This window comes from Protomyctophum bolini, assembly GCF_963924005.1.
Source record: "Protomyctophum bolini genome assembly, chromosome: 14".
NCBI classification, from domain to species: Eukaryota; Metazoa; Chordata; class Actinopteri; order Myctophiformes; family Myctophidae; genus Protomyctophum; species Protomyctophum bolini.
In genome coordinates, this window is record NC_137875.1 from 40,334,418 (window position 1) to 40,351,859 (window position 17,442).

At 43.1% G+C, this 17,442-nt stretch overlaps 1 protein-coding gene across 2 annotated transcripts in view; it reads right to left on the reverse strand.

Moving 5' to 3' along the window:
• The window catches only part of epas1b (endothelial PAS domain protein 1b), an 88,458-nt gene extending 72,311 nt beyond the window's left edge, over positions 1–16,147 (reverse strand). For both annotated transcript variants that reach the window (XR_013965227.1, XM_080781465.1), the window contains exon 1: positions 15,639–16,147. Coding sequence is in view for 1 of the 2 variants with exons in the window: in XM_080781465.1 (XP_080637591.1) it covers positions 15,639–15,664 (26 nt within the window). In the remaining variant the exon portion in view is untranslated. The remainder of the gene's footprint in view (positions 1–15,638) is intronic.
• Positions 16,148–17,442: the final 1,295 nt, after the last annotated feature.

The following is a 17,442-nucleotide window of genomic DNA, read 5'->3' on the forward strand; positions in this document are numbered from 1 at the left end:
AGAATCAAGATCCTGGGTGGTCTAGAACCTAAATCAGTTAAACTTGTCAACTCCGTCAGATGTTCGTCAACTCCGTCAGACGTTCGTCCCGTGATGTTTTTGTTAATTTCCAAAGAAATAGAAAATTCGCTGTCAAATCTTTTGTGCTTATGTATTGAAACACCAACTGAAATGATACGTAATGATGATTTTTTTTTTTTTTTACATGGTTTTCATGTTATAATATTGAAAATAAAGGTTGAAATGACGGTTTTGAGAAATTGGATATTTCATAATAGTGTGATATTGGAACAAAATAATATTAAAATATTTGTATTACTTAACTTGATTACTGAAAGCCATTATAAGATAACTGAGGACTTTATATTATTGTTGAAATGATAAAATTCAATTAAAAGGGATTTTAGTGTGTCTGACGGAGTTGACATGAATCAGGTATTAAGTGCATAAATGTCCCATTTTAGAAAGAAATGTTATGCGAAAAACCTGTTCCTTCTCAAGATTGGTAGTTGAGACCTGTGTCTACAAATACATCTATTTGATTTGAATGTATCTTAAAAAAAGAAAAAATCCAGTTTGAAAAAAGTTTTGTCCCTTATCTCAAGAATGGGTGAACTACATTGGACACAAAAAACATTTTAATACTATAGGTACTATACTAGTCATGAATTAATTAAAGCGGGTTTGGAATTGTGTAACAGCTGAAATCAACACTATTAAGTATTCTGATTTTAACATGCGGGGCCGCATTGAGTGAAGGTGGGGTGGGGGGGCCGCATGTGGCCCCCGGGGCCGCCAGTTGCCCACCCCTGGTATGAACCGTCATGATTCTGAACAGCACCTATAGACTCGTGGATGTACAGTATAGTGCATACAAAAAATGTGTACACGGACCATAATGTTGACCTCTGGAGTTCAAAAAGATATGCCATTCAGAAATGTATAATGCATAAGAGTGTTACCAGATTGGTTTAGTTGGGCATGTGCTTGTCTTTGCTATAGCATCTTTACATTAGGGGTGTATATACGATTATGAAATTATGACCGATATATATCCGATCTCCGATTATTTGCAGGGTCATATCTGCCGACACCGATTCCGATATTATACATAGAACCACAATGGAAACAAGCCTATTGGCCCAAAGCCTAACATTAATGAAGTATTCAATCAATCAATAAATAAATAGCATGTACTCTTTTCCAAGTGTCTGTTTTCACAACTGAATGAGACGAGTATACACAAATTAAATGTAGAATTTTTAATTCATTTTGCCGGTGAAAACCGATTATAAACAGTATATTATTACTTATTACTTATGACTTTAACTGGAACCCCTTGGCCTTGCATCCCTATTCTGGGGGCAACCAATTGGCAAAAAACAACAGATTCCACAAGCTCGCAATGCGAAGCTCATTTAGTATATTTGTTATATTTTAAGTTCAAATGAACGCATGATGTTCCTAAAAATCAATGGGTAAATTGATGTTAAATATTTGTGATGTCAGTATTGACCAAAACAACCGTTATGGCTATTAGCATTCTCGCAGTTCCAGTTAATATTAGATGGCCATCATTCAAAATGAATTATTGACGCATGCTTACAGTATAAAGTAAACACTTAGAATGAATGAATGAATGAATGAATTAACATTGTGTCAGGACTGAAAAAGAAAATAATACCTAAATAACCAGAGGGTCGACTGTCCTGTTATTGAACTATAGTTCATCATCACTGTTCTACAAGAGAATAACTGTGCCTCAATCATGTCACCGTTTGAACTTGAAAGATGTTATTTATTTTCCACTGGAAAGATTGTCAAAAAAGACCCAGGCTATGCAGTACACACACGCACATGCACGCACGCACGCACACACACGCACGCGCACACGCACACACGCACACACACACACACACACACACACACACACACACACACACCTTTCCTTGCTTACAGTGAGTCTTCCTGTAGTTGTGGCGCCTGGCGTAACACAAACATGGAGCAACAATACAGCGCTGGCTAATCTATGATCCTGAGGAACATCGAGTTCTGGAAACGCGCACAGACGCACGCACGCACGCACGCACACACACACACACGCACAGACACACACACACACACACACACACACACACACACACACACTCACTCACAAACAGCCCAACAAACAACAACCGTCCTAGACTGGAGCAGCGACCACAGCTCAATCAGGGGAAGGGAGATGCAGGAGATTGCTGATGTTTCTGATAGGCAGTGAAAGAGAAGTATGTGCCTATATGCACACGCACGCGCACACGCACGCGCACATGCACACGCACACGCACACGCACACACGCACACACACACACACACACACACACACACACAAACACACACACACACACACACACACACACACAAACAAACCCAAATCATAGGGATATATAGATAGCTGAGACACACTCGCTAAGTGGAGGAGAATTAAGCGTAGAATGACAGACAGACAGACAGACAGACAGACAGACAGACAGACAGACAGACAGACAGACAGACAGACAGACAGACAGACAGACAGAGCCCCGCCTCAGGCAGAATACCAATCAGGGTTGTGCTTGATTGATGTCCATGCTTGATGCATGCGGGGAAATTAACGGGGCTATAGGTCACCATGAGCAACCTCGCTAAAGAGGAACGGCAGTGGCTCAGGGGTAGAGTGGCCGGTATAGATATAGGGCAGATGGGAACCCTGAGGTGTCCTTGAGCAAGGCTCTATATATATAGACCCCTACTTGGTCCCGATGAGTGTGAGTGAGTGGGTGAATGTAATCTGTGCAATCTGTAGCGCGTGGGATAAAAAGCGCCACAGCATTTCACCATTTAAAGAAGGAAATCAACATGGATACAAAGCAGCCATGCACCAAACACATAGTTGCTGGGATGGTTTATCGGCACACGAGGGTACACACACACAAAACGGAAAACGAAACCTCTGGCCTCTAACAGTTCACAGAGTGGCTTGTAGGCCTACTGTACATGACAACCAAGGCCGAGCGAGGCCCACGGCCATGCAGCAACTGTCCTGTTATCAGCCAACTCCCTCATGCCTTCTTTGTTGATAGTCATGTTAAACTATATATGTATCAAGGGGGCCAAGCCTTTAGTGCAGTTCTGGCTTTTTTAACCGTGCATTCTGTTGAAGACGCGAAGCCGGCCCCCAACCATTGATTGGCCAAAGGTTGGCGCTATATATAGCACTCAATTGAAAATGAACAGGCATATAGCTCATGAACGCTTTGACCATCAGCAATACAACTTTGCAGGGCCGGATCTACCGTAGGGCACTTTGGGCATGTGCCCAGGGGCCCTTGGGCACCAGGGGCCCCTCAAAAAAATAAAAAAATAAATAAAATAAAAACGTTTTCTTTTCCTTCGTTTTTTTTCTTTTTCACAGAAAATGTCCCTGCTAATCCGAATGAAATAAATGGTGTCTAAAAAGATTAGTGTTTTATTGTTGGTGAGAAGGGCAGCTGGCAATTGTGTGTAAAGCAGCAACAATGCGCTAGATGGGCTGTCACTCTGGGGGGGGGGTAGGCGACCGGAAATAGGCCAATATAACGGCACAAAACGGCTCCAAAACAGCAAAAGCCCTTCGAGCTTCAATGCCCAGGGGCCCTTCAGAGGTGTTAATCCGGCCCTGCAACTTTGATACGCATGCCGAACAACTTTGTTGAAAACCACTCAATAGTTTAGCCCCGACCTTTGTCTATACCTGAATATGAGCTGAATTGTACTATAGCAGCAGAAGCAAGAAGGATAAGAAAAAAAACATACAAACATAATATAGGCCCCCCTCAATGATCCAAAACCACCGGCCAGACACACATGCGCGCTCGCATTTCAATGAATGTAAACATTTTGTATTCAGCTATTAGTGTTAGATTGTCGTCTTACACAAACATGTAATTCACATTGACAATGAATGGAGAATTTACGTCATTATGTGTCTGAGCAACAACTTGTCATTCATACTTATTGATGTCATTCACATGCACTTACACCCTATATTCTCTGTCTATTCTCTGTCAACAACAAGCAAAATATATTTGCCAAAGAATTGCCGATCTACGAGCTCACAACGCGCCGCGGCTATTTGAATGTCGAATGGTCTTTTTCATATTTTGTCCAAGGTGCTCCAATGTTTTCATATTGCTGGATAATTTGGATCGTCATAGTCATACATTTTATATTGCACATTATGTTTTCATGTGCATGCATCTGTCCTCACTTCTAAACATAGTCAAGGAACTAGCACACATCCAGAAAACCGGCCCTTTTGTTGGGAAAGATGACAAAGACATGTGTTAGCATTATGCTATGCTTTAGCTATTGAGAAATAGCAGACCTACACCGAGTGGCGCGCTACAAGCTTGTGTAGGTCTGCTATTTTTGAAAAATCGAAGAGCGACTGACACATAGAAACATGGCTTTTTCAGAAAACTGTCAGGATGTAGAAGACAGTGTCAGAATTACAGACCATCGGGGGCCTCTGCGATCATCAGATGCGACATTCTGCCCGCGACAGTCATGTGACCCCGCCTTTACGGTATAGCACAGGAAGGGGACGTACAGTATAAGAGGGGAAGCTGGCGGACAGGAAATAGGAAGTGGCACGGAGACAGAGTCTTGAAGAAGGGGAGAGAGAGAGAGAGAGAAGAGGAAATAGTACAGTATACCTTTGCGCAAAAATAACAATGAACATCAACAAATGCCGGGATGGAGTAGCAAATGGGAGTATAGCAATAGGGGTGTGGGTGGGGGGGGGGGGACTCAATGTAAAAAGTAAAACGCGTGCTCTGTATATATACGTCATTTTAAAAAGTAAAATTTCAAGTTGATTCGAGTTAGGTATTCAAGCCGTTTGTCGCATGTTAAAAACAGACAAAACAAATCCTACTCCTAAACTACTGTAGAATAGAATAGAACTATATTGATCCCACATGCAGGGCACATTCAAAGGTATAGTAGCAGCAGGTATTGGGAAGAAATATGCAATAGAGGGTATACTGTATATGCGCGGCAGCGCGTGACATCATCCACGCCTACTGATTTCATTAACCCATTTTGGACGGGAACCCATTTTGGTGTTATAGCATCATGTCGTGCTTTAGCTATTGAAAAATAGCAGATCTACAAGCTCGTAGCGCGCCACCGAGTGGCGCGCTACGAGCTTGTATAGGTCTGCTATTTTTTTTAAACCGAAGAGCGACTGACACAGAAGACATTTTTTTTTTAGAATCTGATCTCAGGTCAGAATAGAAAACTGTCAGGATGTGGAAGACATTTTTTTTTAATCTGATCTCAGGTCAGAACGGGTTAAACAACGTTGAACTGACGCCGTTGCCACTCACTTTTCCACTCGATTTGCCACTCACTTTAATGCATGCGCGATCTATATATAGTGTCCAATATCAGTGTGGCCGCCATCCTGCCGCATGCGTATACTTCACGATCGTTCAATAACGTTACAAGATTAATCCCAAGGGATTAATCCATGCATGACTGACTGGCGTTCAGGATTAAAGGATTTCCACAATCTATGGAACGGACTTCAACTGTATTCCATCTCTGTCTGGAGAGCGAGAAAGAATGAGATAAAGACAACAATGGGAGGCAAAGCGGAGGGTTCCCAGACCACCCCCTCCCCCCCCCATGCTGGGTCACTCCCAGTGGGAGGTCTCTTCCAAGTTCATTTAACCAGTGGATGACCTCTTCTGTAATTACTTTGAAACCATCAAAACCTGAGGCCGAGTTATACGGTTGGGTGCATTAACCCATTTTGACCTGAGATCAGGTTCTAAAAATTCTACATACATACATCCTGACAGTTTATCTGAAAAAGCTACGTTTCTATGTCAGTCGTTTTCAAAAATAGCAGACCTACACAGGCTTGTAGATCTGCTATTGTTCAATAGCTAAAGCATAACATAACGCTAACACCAAAAGGGGTTCCCGCCCCAAAATGGGAGAAAGCACGTCGAAACCCTCAGTGTTCGAGCGTTTATTAATAATAGCAATTTCTCTACTTATTGTTCTAAATTTTGTTTTAAATTAATTGAGCAAGTGCCACAGATCAAGTAATAATCTGAGGCATTTGCATACTCTATTTTATGGGTAATAAAAAAAAGGCCTTATGATCCTTAGAAATTGGTTATTAAAAGAGAATAAAAACTGGTTAGTGGGCTAGTTAACTCATTCTGAACGGGAACCCATTTTGGTGTTGGCGTCATGTTATGCTTTAGCCATTGAAAAATAGCAGATCTACAAGCTCATAGCGCGCCACCGAGTGGCGCGCTACGAGCTTGTAGGTCTGCTGTTTTTGAAAAATCGAAGAACGACTGACATTTTTTAAAATCTGATCTCAGGTCAGAATGGGTTTATCAGACCAGTTGTGTGTCCAGTGGAAACCTCGTATGAATCTGATCTCAGGTCAGAATGGGTTAACCGCGGGGTCCTCTGGTAGGCTTTTTTCAGTCTGGAGGCCTTGATGGCAAAGGTCTCCCAGGGTGCATGTACGTTGGTTAAACAGGGTGCAGTACTTAGTTTAGACAGTTTTTGGTTTAGACTATAGTCATTGGTTAGACCAGCCATTAGTCCTATACAACTACAACCTATCTCAAACCCTCACCCTAAACCTATAACCTCCCACGGGGGGCAGCACACCTAAACCTATAACCTTAACCCATGTCTAACCAATGACTAGTCTAAACTAAGTATGCACCCCGGTTAAACATACTAACAGTCCGACAGGCATTAAGTTTCGACAACACCGTCGCGCCCCACATGCGCTCATGCCGGTTACAACTAACCCGTGCTTGCGGGTTAAAACTCACCCATGGCTCCCAACATGCGGCGCGGCAGGTTTAAACTAACCCGTGGCAGGGTACAACAACTAACCTGTGGCTTCCCTTCCTGTGAGGTTATAGGTTGAGGGTTGGGGTTTGTTGGGGTATAGGGCGTCGGAACTCATGACTGTATAGGGACTGTGAGTCCGTCGGACCAAACACATCTCCCTCAGTGAGTCGCCATGAAAACTCGGAACGAGTAGGACTGGGTTTACAGTGCAAACACACCTCCCTGGTAACTTAAAGCTCTCCCCCCCCCCCCCCCCCCCCTCTGTTTGTGGCGCCTGCTGCCTAGCTGGCTCCTTAGAGAAGTAGTCACAATAAACCATACGCCCCCCAAACCTACTGAAGAGGAGTCACACTGCTGGGAAATGTACTGCATCTATTCCGTATAGCCTCCACCCGTCTCTCTTGACTACGATATCATTATCTTCAGGTGTGACAATAGCAGGTCTACAAGTTCACGCCGCGGCATCACATCACGACCCCATATCTTTTAATTAAATAAGGCTCAAGTAAAACCACACTCAAAGACAAGGTATTGCTTTTCCATTGTCACGGTTTCGACTCAGGATATGTAGAACCCAATTGCAGAGACAGAGTATAGGAGCAGAGCAGGTCAAATGATTTATTCTCCAAAACACAGGAACACAAGAGAACGCAGGAGAACACAAAGAACTATAGGACTGAACACTGTAACAACATCTATAATCAAGCCAGGGAACACAAGGGACTGAGGGTTTAAGTAGACACAGGGATCACAATACACAGGTGAACAGAACAAACAATCAACACTGGGATTGGCTGGGAGACTAACAGGACACAGGTGGAGAAAACTAGTAATCACAGGGAGGTGAGACAAGACAGGCAAACACAACTATAGGCAGAACAGGAAACAGCACTACTAGGGCAACACTACATAATAAAAGTGTACAACAGACACTGATATCGTGACACATCCATATAAGAACATTCCAATAAGCAAATTCCCAGACAATATGTAAGGGAGGATATTGGATAATATCTGCCTATACTGTAGGTGGTCATTGTCGGGACATAATTCACCTTCATTCATAATTCATAATATACCTAATGAACCACCTCCGCTTTGCGTTGGTGGTTAGACCCCCTGTCTGTGAATTATCTCCCTAAATTGACCCAAAACACGATAAAACTACATATTTCCTTGCTTGCGGTAATGAAAGTATATTCCATAAGTGTCAGTGTCGGAAAACAAGGAAGTGAGTTGATCAAATAGAATCCATTTTCGGTTGCTATGCTTCGTTCTATTTCTCGCTCAAATGTTTTCAAACTAGTTTTTGAGAGCAATGTTTATAGCTGTAAGTGTGTGTGTGTTGTGTGTTGTGTTTACATGGCTGTAAATCAGCCGTAAATCAAGCGGGGCACAGCAGGTGCTCCAAGGGTTTGATTATAGGCATCGGTCCGTTATAGAACGGAGCGGTCTGTTTTCATGAAATAACACACTGCTGAATTCTGCGATTGACCAATCAGAATCAAGCATTCAACCAAGCCATGTAATAAATATTCTTGTATCACAATATCCGTATAATATATATATATATATATTGCCCAGCTACAATAAGCAAAGTCTTTGTGAGTAGTACATCCCTTCTCCTCCCACATTAGAAATGATTTGGCAGGTCAAGTACATTATCCTGACATAACATAAAGTCTTAAACCATGTCTGTTTCTGACTCTTCTAGACCAGTCTGCTGGAACACATTGCGTAATAGATGGCTAAATGAATGGGTGCTTGGGACCAGAATATCCACAATGATTAACTTTAGTACCAAGAATGTATAACGTCAGAAATCAAAACAAACTTAAATCATTTGGTAGTGCTGCATCAAACAATAAGTTAAAAAAAGACGAAGTATAGGACATAGGAGTCTGCACAAGGGTGGGAGTGGATGAAATATGTTATATTGTTTGTCAACACACACGCGTCCATGCCTTGGTTGTCCCACACAAACCGCCGTGATATGCTAAACAGACCAGAGGCGTCCGCTATATGTGCCAATTAGTCCCAGCAAAGACGCGCTGTGATTGGCCAAAGTACAGTCACTTTGTTCTGCCGAAAGCTCACCCCAAAACATGATTTACGATACTGTGGCGACTCGTGTTTGTTTTGTTTGTTTACAACCAAGGCATGGATGCTTGTGCGTAGTGACAACTATTCATTAGAAGATAACACAGTTATAGTTAGATAACTTAGTCTTTGTGTAATCATTTCTAAAATGTCACAAAAGACCTGTGTGCATTGTAGCCTATAATATGATGTCCAATCGTTTAGTTTCATTTTCATTCAGATTTGTACAAAATGGGGGGAAAGTTACATCTCCATAAGTGTTTTTTTTTTACAGACATGTGGGTCCTCCTTTCTGACCATGTGCGTCTCTCTCTCAGTCTCCCTGTCTCTATTCCTACTGTATATGTCCTTTGGAGGGCAGGTTGAAAGGCTCGCATACGGTAAGTGTGTGGTGGTGTTTGGGTAAGTGTTTGCAGGCAGGGGTTGGCAGGGGTTAGCACACACAAAGAGACACAATGGGCCCGGTGCCAGCTGGTTCCTGACTAGCATAGCTGTAGCAGACTGCTGTTGGTCAGTGTGTGAAACGCTGAGCTGACATGTCCACAGCGACAACGACGACACATTGGGCCAAAGCTCTGCTCTTTCTTTTCTGTCAACATGAGCTTTATCTTTGTGTCCATTTATACAGCCTTATCTGTTTCTCTTCCACTTTTGTTGTTTGTTGTTGTTTGTCATGAATTAATTCATTCCCCATGTCTGTATATTCTAGGTTTATTTGTGTTCCATTGTCTGTGTGATTGTGTGTTGTTCTGAAGAAAATCTATATGATGTGAGATTTCTAGACCACAATTTTAACTACACTAGTGGGCTGGTCGTCACAGCCCGGGGGACAATCTGCATCTGTTTTGCTGCTCTATTATGGATTTAAAAACAAAGAACTGACAAAACTAAAACTAGAAAAGTTTGCTCCTCGTGGGGCACAGGTCTCCACCAGGCCAAGGACTGTCTAAAAGAGGACGGGACGCGAAGAACGTAAGGGCGCCGCCATGTTGAAGGAAAGAAACATGCGCAGTTGCAGACCAAGGAAGCTGAACGAGGAAGTGTTGGCTGCATAATATAGCCCCATTGCGCATGTTTCTGTCCTTCCATGGAGCACCGTGTGAGCAACATGGCGTCGCCCGTACTACGCCATGTTGTCTTCGCGACTCGTCCTCTTTAGACAGGCCTTGCACCAGGCCAGGAAGTAGAAGTCAATCTTTAAAGGAGAATTCCATACTAAAAGGCTTTCTTACCTTTCTTTGAAGTTGTTACGTCCCAACCAAAGAGGTCCAGGTGTTATTTTGTACAAAAGCTCCTTATTGGCTATTTCCCCTACCATAAGCCCTAAATGAATTGCATTGAATTGAATGGGAATTGAATGGGGCTATGGGGTGTTGTGCTAATTTGCTTATTTCCATCGCTCAAAATTATAATTTCTTTGTATATATCCTCTTTTCATAATGTAAATAATATCCCAAGCTGCACACTTTACTACTTCTTTCGATGGAAATAAGATAATTAGCATAACACCCCATAGCCCCATTCAATTCCCATTCAATGCAATGCAATTCATTGAGGGCTTATGGTAGGGGAAATAGCCAATAAGGAGCTTTTGCACAAAAAAACACCTGGACCTCTTTGGTGGGGACGTAACGACTACAAAGAAAGGTAAGAAAGATAACAAAGCATTCTAGCATGGAATTCTCCTTTAAGCCAATCAGGATGAAAAATGAAAAACTGGGCGTGACGTTTCACGGCAATCAATTCATGATTTGAGGTATTTTGTTCATAGTCAGCCACAGCTCCGTTTGCACATGCCAAAGTTACCCGACAAACTGAGCGTACAGTATGCTCTGAGCACGACGTCCACCAAGAGGAACAAACTTTTGGGACTCACCGAATCAGTGAAATCGTTTCGTCTTCGTAACGCAGAGTGAATACAACGCTCTCAAGGTACAATTAAGTGAGTGTTTTACTGCGTGGGGATTATGGAACACATTTTAATAAGACGCAGGTAGTTGTTATAGAAACGCAGCATACATACAGAGACCCCTCACACTGAATACACGTGTAGCAACACATAAAAGTTCTTGGTAATTGGATCCTCTCGTGAATAACACCACATGGCTCTTTGAAGCCCCGATGAAATATCGAGACTCAAATAAACACAGCAGTGCGAGCCAGGGCAGGAGCCGTGAATCACACAACCTATCAGGGTAATTAAGACTTTCTGAACGGGAACCCATTTTGGCATCATGTTATGCTTTAGCTATTGAAAAATAGCAGGTCCACAAGCTCGTAGCGCGCCACCGAGAGTGGCGCGCTACGAGCTTGTAGGTCTGCAATTTTTTTGAAAAATCGAAGAACGACTGACATTTTTATAGAATCTGATCTCAGGTCAGAATGGGTTCATCAGACCAGTGTGTGTCTGTCCACAGTGGAAACCTCGTATGAATCTGATCTCAGGTCAGAATGGGTTAAGACTTTCCCGGCAGAGCGGATGACTTTACTGTAGTGGCGCTCTTTTATACACTCGGGGGACACAAAAGGAAATACAAACACGCGCGCGCATGCATGAAATACATAAATCAAGCATGCAAGTGACACTCAACACTCAACACAAAACAAGCACATGCAAAAAGAATTGCATGATTGTGCATGTATGCTCTTCCACAAATTAATGTGTGTGTACACACACGCGCACGCCCACACACACACACACACACACACACACACACACACACAGACAGACAGGGACGCACGCTTGCAACATCCTAAAATGGCCGATAACTCTCCGCCGAAAGATTGCTCTACTCAGTTTCATAGCCAGAGGAAATGCCTTTATCCTATCTCTCTCTCTCTCTCTCTCTCTCTCTCTGTGTGTCTTGATCTCTCTCTCTCTCTCTCTCTCTCTCTCTCTCTCTCTTTCTCTCTCTCTCTCTCTCTCTCTCTCTGTGTGTCTTGATCTCTCTCTCTCTCTCTCTCTCTCTCTCTCTCATTCTCCTTGGAGGCCATTTCCCGATGACAGATTTCTGTGTTCTCGTTTAGGGATGGGCAATATATGGATGCGATATTATGATCGTGATATCATATGAGACTGCATGATATTATGTCATGTCGGATCTTTGATCAACGTATACCTGCAGCCTTTGATTATATAGACATAGATGATCGTTATATTATTCATGTATTTTTGCGAAAGCACCAATAGTCACTCCCACACGATATAGAATGTTGTGATTTTGCCCATGAGCCAAAATACACCAAAATACATCAGTGTGTTATTGTGACGTGTCATTCTTCATTTATTTATTTCATAGCAAAAACAGCAGATCAGAAATCTCACAACAAGGGGACGACACACCGCGATTGCGAAGTCATTAACCGTGATGACCACTACACCAAGGCCAAAGGCCACAGAGGTGACCGTGGTGACCACTACACCAAGGCCAAAGGCCACAGAGGTGACCGTGATGACCACTACACCAAGGCCACAGGCCACAGAGGTGACCGTGATGACCATTACACCAAGGCCACAGGCCACAGAGGTGACCGTGATGACCACTACACCAAGGCCAAGGCCACAGAGGTGACCGTGATGACCACTACACCAAGGCCAAGGCCACAGAGGTGACCGTGATGACCACTACACCAAAGCCAAAGGCCACAGAGGTGACCGTGATGACCACTACACCAAAGCCAAGGCCACAGAGGTGACCGTGGTGACCACTACACCAAGGCCAAGGACACAGAGGTGACCGTGATGACCACTACACCAAAGCCAAAGGCCACAGAGGTGACCGTGATGACCACTACACCAAGGCCAAGGTCACAGAGGTGACCGTGTTGACCGTCACGGCTGCTGGTCAACAATACGTTTCCTACACCGGACAATAAACTGAAACACCTATTTACAGTAAAGAGGGTCTGTGCCTAAAAGCATAGGCAGACTACACTACGAGCAGTGTTAAAATATCTCTGAAATGTGTAGAAACTGATCTTGTAAGTTCTGTATATCAAAATGGACCGATCGCTGTCTGTCTGTCTGTCTGTCTGTCTGTCTGTCTGTCTGTCTGTCTGTCTGTCTGTCTGTCTGTCTGTCTGTCCACTTCCGGGTCACCAGTGAAATGCATGTTGGGACGGACACAGATTAATACTGGACACAGACACACTTTTCCACATAACAGACCCACACGGGGGGAAAACAACTCTGATACTACTATAGCTACACTCTTGCGTCAGTCGACAGAACTTCGTCTTTGGGGAAGCGTCGCGGGCCAACGCAGGGGTTACGTGGCACGGGCGGGCACCTGGAAGCCAGCTCTGACAGTGGGGGGCATGTTAACGTGAACACACGCGCCGTTTTGACACCACATGTCCGCTCCCTCCTCAACCATACCGTGCCACATATAGGCTACATGCACGCTGAAAGCCTGCGGACACTGACTGGGCGCTGCCTGACTTATATACTAAAGAGCATGTTCTCGGCTGTGCGCGGCTTCTTTTTCCGGGTTTTTAAAGACAGCATGGTGGATGGAAAACAGAAGAAGCTGCGCAGCACATGCTTCTTCTGTCGGCGGTTCTGTCAGCCGTTTTGCGCTTATAGGTGTGGAAACAGTGACTATATACGACATGGTCACAGCCCTGCGCGCACCCAGCGTGGCGGCGTGACACACTGAACATCACCGTCACAAGTATTCATAACGTTATGACCATCCCAACAGATATAAAAGTGTACAGGATTGTTGCCAAATAAGGCAATTCCCCGTTCCGGGTGGACTTAATAAACCCTGTTGTTGTTGTTGTTGTTAGACCATCTGTAAACAATCCCCCCCCCCCCTTATCAGTAATGTGATCTATTACATTGCATTACCCCATTCTGACCTGAGATCAGATTCATACGAGGTTTCCACTGGACACATACGCTGGTCTGATTAAACCATTCTGACCTGAGATCAGATTTAAAAAAAAATGTCAGTCGTTCTTCGATTTTTCAAAAATAGCAGACCTATACAAGCTCGCAGCGCGCCACTCGGTGGCGCGGTACGAGCTTGTAGATCTGCTATTTTTCAATAGCTAAAGCATAACGTGACGCTATAACGCCAAAAGGGGTTCCCGTTCAGAATGGGTTAACCCACACTGAACATCATTTGCTGTTCATATATTCACAACGGGTCTATAGGACTATAGTAGTCTTAAATTAAATAAATTAGGCTACATAAAATGAAGGGGAAATTAAAGGGGGGCGCGAATTAGAGCAGAATCTGTGTTTGTTACACGTTTAATTTCTCAGGGCAAATAAAATGTGTACAGTATATATATTGCTTTTGGAAACTTTTGTACAGTATATATATATATTGCTTTTGGAAACCTGCACTTGAAAGCTATAGCACCCCAGCTATTCTGGGGGGAACGTTCACTGAAAATATAGCCAATCTACAAGCTCACAACATATACGCATGGGGGGTCAAGTATAGTATACAATACTGTATACATAGCTGACCCCGGTCAACTAAATATTAGTTTACTATGGGGGGTTTAGTGTTAAAACAACATCAGTCAGAGAAGAGCTATAAGATGAGATGTTTCATGGGAAAGCAGTGAGCGGTCTACTCTAACTGCTTAGATAGATAGATAGATAGATAGATAGATAGATAGATAGATAGATAGATAGATAGATAGATAGATAGATAGATAGATAGATAGATAGATAGATAGATAGATAGATAGATCCCAGCTCTTTAGAAAACCGAAAATAAATGTTCAGGTCAAGTCAGGGTATACCAATTGCATCCACTCAGCAATGATTATACTATTGGAGTATTTAGAGCTATAACATTATTTTAACTAATAAATATACCACCCCCTTAACATGTCCACACAAATAGAGAAGCAGGGTAGCCTACTATATTCTACTGCAAGTAAAATATGATCTGCATTAAATATGTATAGCCTGTACAGTTTGATTCAAAAGGCAAACTGCATTATTATTCCCAATTCACTCAAAAGCAGTGCTGATGAATACAAAAAAGCTTTCACAGAGCTTTTGAAAAGACTTAATAAATATGTTAAATTATCGCGGAAGCTATAAATCAAGTGGTCTTGCGTGGAGAAGGATTGTTGTTTCATCCCAATATATGATATCTTCCACACTGCAAGCAATATCAGCATTAAGTTATGTTTATTGTACCTTTTTACCTCCATTATGATGAATTCCTGTCCTGTTCTTTGACTATATCGAAGTGTCTATTTGTACGTCGTCTCTAAATGTTTTGATGAATTGAACATGATGGTGGACCCTCTTGTAAACAAGCGTACTGCTTATAATTGGGTCGTCCACTCACAGTTGACAGTCTTTGTATTGAGTTTGTGCTTGAAATGTAGGCTACTGTAATTCTGCAAACTGTTGATAAATATTTCAATCAATCAAACAAACAAACAAACGGCCATAACTCAGAAAGAAAGACAGACCATATGCAAGCGCTGCGAGCTGTGCCCTCTGCAGCAAGCAACAGGTTGAAATGAATCACTATATGTGCCCATTTTCAGGGAATAATCCCCAAATAGACAGTCACACTCACACACTGTTTAGTTTACCAATTCATTTGATATATCCTAAACATTTCAACGATAGATAGGCTACAATTAAGAGAAATTGGTCTCACCTCTTTTTCTCCTTGTCCGCCGTCATGTCCTTTTCTCTTTCTGGCAGTGTAAATTCCCCCGAAAGTCCGCAAGTCCGCCTTTTTTCTTCTTTTGTTTTTGTTTTTAATATAATAGCCTACAACTATAAAACAAAATAAAAAATAGAATGTGCGCTAAACTGAAAGCATTGCTGTTCAAATACAAACACAACAGAATAGAGAGATATCACTTTTATGTCACTATAACCTTCTCTCAAGGTTTTGGTCCATAGTCTGTGGGATCGGAGCCATACAGTCTCAGAACACTGCCGAGGATTGTACAGCCCTTTCACCCGATTCACCCGAAGACAAAGTCCACGGAAGGCTGCTTCTTTACGGTATACTATAGACCCAGGCCCGCGTCCCGTTCCACAATATGGCTCTGCACTTCTCAATAGTTTTCTCGGTTGCGTCGCAATAAAGGACGAAAAACTCCCATGCAGCCCGCAGCCAGCCAGACCCAGACCCGTCAGTCGGGGCTACCTTCTCGTCTCCGACGCACTTACTTCCACTCTCTCTGCCCTTAGCTGCGATCAGCTGCCCCGCTGTCAGCCGCTACTCAAACCGGGCAACGCGATTGGTGGGGAACCGTCACCAGGGACCGCCTCCCCCCACCACACCCCCCTGGCCTGTATGCTATCCAGCCGCGTGTGAGAGACGGACGAAGAGGTTTGACACCTGTGTGGCCTACTCTACCCTACTGTATAGGGTAAACTTTTTCATGTCAAGGACCCCCAGTTTGACATGCATCTATACGGAACCCTATTTAATAGCATTTCTATCTCTGGGACCCCCAATTTATATTGTATAAAATCAATGCTAATTTAACTCTGAGGTCCATTTGGTTCCATTTGTACACTCTCTGAGTTACAGACCCATAAGGGTCCATTTGGTTCCATTTGTACACTCTCTGAGTTACAGACCCATAAGGGTCCATTTGGTTATATTTGTATACACTCTCTGAGTTACAGACCCATAAGGGTCCATTTGGTTATATTCGTACACTCTCTGAGTTACAGACCCATAAGGGTCCATTTGGTTCCAAATAATGATTTAGCTGGGTCCCCCATGAACTCCCTCAAGGACCCCTGGGGGTCCCCGGGCCCCACTTTGGGAACCACTGGTATAGAGTGTTCATTGTGTCTAAACAAAACTAATAATAACTAGAACTGCACTCTGCCGAGTGCATACTTGCTTGTTGCACACTAGTAGGCCATAAATGGCCTACTAGTGCGCAAGCAGAGCGCGCAAGTACTTTCGACCGCTACAAACCGCTACAAACTGTCAAATCTCAGTTTCTGCATATGTCATTTGTAAGTTGATTAGCGGTATACTGTGGTTACTTTGCGCCCTATGCACCGTCCCAGCCTTTTCGATGCGTATGCACCGTCCCAGCAATGACTAATGACTAGACATACGTATACATATACATATACATATACATATACATATACATATACATATACATATACATTATACTATATAGAGTATGTAGTTGTAATTTGATTAGCAGTATACTGCAACTCCCCCCCCCCACCCCCCCCCCCCTCTCTCTCTCTCTCTCTCTCTCTCTCTCTCTCTCTCTCTCTCTCTCTCTCTCTCTCTCTCTCTCTCTCTCTCTCTCTCTCTCAATTCAATTTCAATTTCAAAAGGCTTTATTGGCATGATAAATATGTTTTACATTGCCAAAGCGTACATACAACAAAACAAAAGTCAATAAACATCCAACAATAATGAACAACAAACAATACAGTAACAATGAAAATAAATTAACAAACATAAACAT